Source organism: Notothenia rossii (genome assembly GCF_949606895.1).
Source record: "Notothenia rossii genome assembly, chromosome: 7".
NCBI lineage: Eukaryota > Metazoa > Chordata > Actinopteri > Perciformes > Nototheniidae > Notothenia > Notothenia rossii.
Window position 1 is genome coordinate 26,603,597 of NC_136905.1, and position 4,751 is coordinate 26,608,347.

A 4,751-nucleotide genomic window follows, 5' to 3' on the forward strand; every position below is an offset into this window, starting at 1 on the left:
TACAAGAAAAACATGTCACACTTTGTGATGATTGAAAATGCACTGTTTGTGTAGCATTTTAATGTGCCTTTATGAAACGATCCACAGTATTTGAGTATTCTCCAGCTTAAACAAACTGGCAATGGTTTACACTTGCAAATGTGTTTAAGTAAAAATAAAAAGACGTATGAAAAAAAAAACAGAAAAGTACAAAGAAAGGACACACCAGCAGCTGTTGTTGTTGTTGCTTAAAGTACATTTCTTTATGCTCAACTGATCAACAACAACAATGTTTCCTTAGACATATTCACTGCGCTCATGGGGACTTTGTTGTGATGCCAATGGTCATGGGCAGTAAGTCATGTGGTGGCTACCTCTGTGTTTATGTTTCTTCTGCAGTAAGTTAATCCTGTTAAAAATGTTTTAGAGATATATGATAATAGAGACAGAGGGAAAGAAACTGAGATAAATAGACAGAAGGATTAGTGCGGGAGTCAGACATATACTGAGAAAACATGTGAGTCTGCAACCGTATTTCCAAAGAACGGATCTATTTTTAGGGGAGGAATGCACACAGTGGCCTCGTGGAAAGGATCATAACAAACAACCGTTACGTAGTACGCTCCTACAAAGAGACAGCCCCCTTTGGATCATACAGACACACAGCAACAACACGGGAGCAAGGGGAAGAAGTATACAGGAAAATGCCAAGGCATCAGATATTCTGCTGAGATCTTGCACAGTGGGACATTCAGAAAACAATAAAGAGAGAAGAAGAACAGGTAAGAGATGTAAGGCTTCATTACCTGCCAGGAACTTGAATGTGTTTTCTTTGTTTTATGATTTTGGCATTTCTCTGAATAAATGTTATGTACATCAAAAAAAGGTTTATTTAAACTTAATTCACATTTGAAGGTACCATTTTATGTGTGTAGAATCATCTGTTCAAAATGATAGTTTGGATTATGTTGCTTATAAATGGTTACTCCTACATGTATGCACATTTTTACATTTTGCATTCATTATATTTATAACGCGTGTGACAAAGGGAACACCTGGAGTCACATTCATCCAGTTTCAAAGCCAAAATAAAAAACATTTTAAAATCATTTTCCAGGCTTCCGAGAAGCATCACATGATGTTTAATGACAATCCTGCAACAGAAATCGTTTGGGGGGGGGGGGGGGGCCTACGGCCATAATCTACTTTGACAATTAGTCTCCAATAGAATCAGACCGGCGACCTGTAGGCCCTATTTACAAAAGGTTTCCATGAATATTTGTAGGCTAAATGTTGGTTTATGACGAAGGACTGTATTCAATCCAATTCCACTAGCCTTGCTCTGTGGTGATGTGTTTGTTAAACTACCTATCTTTTAGGGGGGATTAAAATCATTAAAGGCAATAATCAATTCTAAAATGTATTTCAAAGTTGTGACCTTTTTCTGGAAATATTTGTATTGCTGCATTAAAATGTAATCCTAAATAAAAATCGAATCCAGTGATTATCATTGTACCCAACATTAAAGTCACGCAACAATTTATTTATCTGATGGTTGATATTCATCCTTTCAACAGCAAGCCCTCAAATTACTTCTTAGCGAGTTAACATTTGACAAACATTCTAGAATTACAAATTGTGTTAACGAATGTGCAAAAAGCCTGAAAATCAACTGATTTGATACAACATGTTTTTTCTCCATAGCATGGACCGACCAGCAGTCAAGGTCTTCCACTACAAAGACAAGGAGCAGTCGTCCAACCTGCTCCTGCAGCTCAACAGACTGAGGCAGGACAACATCCTGACCGATGTGTCTCTGAGTTCAGATCATGTAGAGGTCCCATGTCATCGTAACGTCCTGGCCTCCAGCAGCCCCTACTTCACGGCCATGTTCTGCCACAACTTCAAAGAGAGACAGCAGACCAAGATTGAATTGAAGGGCGTCACATCAACCATCCTGAGCAGTATCGTTGACTATGTTTACACAGGACTCATTAGTATCAGCATCGATATTGTGCTGCCCCTGATGCAAGCGGCATCCATGTTGCAATATGGCCGCCTTTTTGAGGCTTGCTCGAGCTTCCTTCAGGAGCAACTGAGCCCTGACAACTGTTTGAGCATGATAAGACTCTCTGAGATCTTGAATTGTAACAGTTTGAGAGACAAAGCAAAGGAGATGGCCATGAAAAGCTTCTCAGATGTGTCAGTATCTGAGGATCTGTGTGAGCTCTCCTTACCAGAGCTCATGGGATACCTTGAGGATGACGGCCTTTGTGCAGAGGAAGAGCAGGTCTTTGAGACACTTGTTTCTTGGATCCATCATGATCCTTTATCCAGGCGTGGTGCCATCAGTGACCTTTTCAAGAAGGTTCGCCTTCGCCACATCCATCCCACATACCTCTTCCAATTCATAGCCAACGACCCCCTGATCCAGTCCTCTAGCCTCTGCACCGAGCTCATAGAATCTGTGAGACGCCTGATGTTTTCTGTCAGTTCAAAATGCATTGGTGACACAGATTTCAAACCTCTCTGGGTGGCACCGAGGCGCTATTCCTACCATGACATCATGGTGGTGGTAGGAGGGAGGAAGAATAGTGAGCAAACCTCGAGGGAGGCACTCGTCTTTGATGAGAAGAGCAAGAAATGGGAGTTCCTCACCAAGCTGCCCATTCGTCTGTACAAAGCATCCTATGTGGCCCTCCACAGTGTCTTGTACGTTATCGGAGGTCTAACCACGGAAACAAAGTACAGTCAAGCCAGTACATCCGTCTACAGCCTTTCCCTCAAGACCAACCAGTGGCGGACGGTAGAGCCCATGCTGGAGCCACGATTTGCCCACCAGAGTGTCTCCTACCTCCACTTCATCTTTGTCCTGGGCGGCCTTGGGACTGACAGTCGACTGACAGGCAGTGTGGAGAGGTGAGGTGGACCATAATTTAGAGTTATTCCGATACTTGATTTTAGTAATTCTTCGAATACAGCCTAGAATTCTGGATCAGGTATTAGCAAGTCTGTGCACTGATCCAATATCAATGGTCATTGCAAGTTCAGGTTTTGTGACATCTTAACCATAATTATGCTCTAACAAAAACTAAACTAAATGTCTCAATTATCATTTCAGGTACAACAGTATGTTCAACCAATGGGAGGCGATGGCACCCATGCCTGAGGCTGTGTTGTACCCTGCAGTGGCTGCGACTAACCAGAGGATCTATGTGTTTGGAGGACAGGATGCCATGCAGAACCCCGTCAGAATCATACAGGTGGGAAACAATGCGCTTCATTCACTGTGTCACAGTTTCCATTACAAAATAATCTACCAATTTGGGATAAATAAAGTATCTTTCTATCTTTCTATCTATGTGTCTATCTATCATCTGTCTATCTATCTATCTACCTACTACCTATCTATATATTAGTTTGAAGCTACCATTTTCTCAATTCGCAATCAATCCTTAAAAATATTTCCTTTCCCGCCTGCTTCTCCTCCCCTCCTGTAGGTGTATCACATTGCCAGGAACATGTGGTCTAAGATGGAGAACAGAACAGTGAAGAATGTATCTGCTCCTGCTGCCATTGTGGATGATAAAATATACATCATTGGAGGTAGATCATAGCATTGATAAGGAATTCAGCTTAGAAAATGAATCTAGGAAAAGACAATATTCATCTGCTGCAATTCCTTAGTATTCATTTTCTTCCAGATTAATCTGATTGTAGAAATTCCTCATGGCTTTGCCTGAGCCACCCGTGCCGCCTCTCTTAAATAAATCTCTCTCTTGCCACAGGATACACTAGGAGAATGATCGCCTACGACACCAAGGCCAACAAGTTCATTAAGTGTGCCAATCTGAAGGAGAGGAGGATGCACCACTCTGCCACTGTTCTCAACAACAAAATCTATGTTGCGGGTGGACGCCACATCAACGCCCACGATGTCATCGAGGACTTGGACAATTTTGATTGCTATGACCCAAAGACAGACACTTGGACATCTAAGGGGACGCTACCGTATAAACTGTTTGACCATGGCTCACTGACTCTGACGCATGTCTCACAGACATGGGCAAAATCATAGCCGAGGTCATTATCAAATGCTATTCATTTGAAAACAGTACATTTTAACTGTCAATGATGCAGAGAAAATACTCTTTTTTTTTGGCAGATCTGAACTATTCCTACTTTTGTGTGTGATGGACTTCTTTAAAAGTCAATGAGCCATTAAAACAAGCGTACCTCAAGTAATGAAAATATTTATCACATATATATTATTTTTTATAAATAATATATATTTTTTATATCTAAAAATGTAATGTTCTATGATCAAGCATATGAAAACAAGCTATCCTGCACAAGAACCTCGTCTCAACTCGTCTGGCTTCAGAAAGGTGGAAATTGCTATTTTCAGCCTGCTCTAAATCATGAGATTGAATTTGTCATGTTTAAATCCAGGGGCTGTGTACTGTCAAATATGTGCTCAGCTGTTAGGTCTTAACCTGCTGCTGGGTCAGGTGGATTTTATAACTATTTGTTGCTTCAATGAGAAATAATGGTTAAAATGTAGTGATATCAATGTTTGTAAAATGTTGCTGCAGACTGCAATTAGAGAAATGACAATATTCTGTAGTGTTTTTTTACTGCTGTGGACCCCTTATTGATATAATCCTTTTATATTGACTTGAATATGCTAGATTAATCTTTGGCTAAAAGTAGTAGCATTTAATGTTGGGGTGGTTTCTATAAATTTTCACAATAAAAAATCTATCCATACA

General features: G+C 40.6%; 1 protein-coding gene across 2 annotated transcripts; it reads left to right on the forward strand.

Annotated features, from left to right (window-relative positions):
- Positions 1-603: 603 nt before the first annotated feature.
- Positions 604-4,751, forward strand: LOC307012981 (kelch-like protein 38). 2 transcript variants are annotated; one of them, XM_079640193.1, is made up of 5 exons: positions 604-761; positions 1,684-2,898; positions 3,101-3,242; positions 3,480-3,585; positions 3,768-4,751. In XM_079640193.1, the coding sequence occupies exons 2-5, from the start codon at positions 1,685-1,687 to the stop codon at positions 4,055-4,057; spliced, it is 1,752 nt and encodes a 583-aa protein (XP_079496319.1). In that variant the 5' UTR covers positions 604-761; position 1,684; the 3' UTR covers positions 4,058-4,751. The 2 variants fall into 2 exon arrangements, with proteins under 2 accessions (XP_079496319.1, XP_079496320.1); XM_079640194.1 differs by having other exon boundaries at positions 612-770.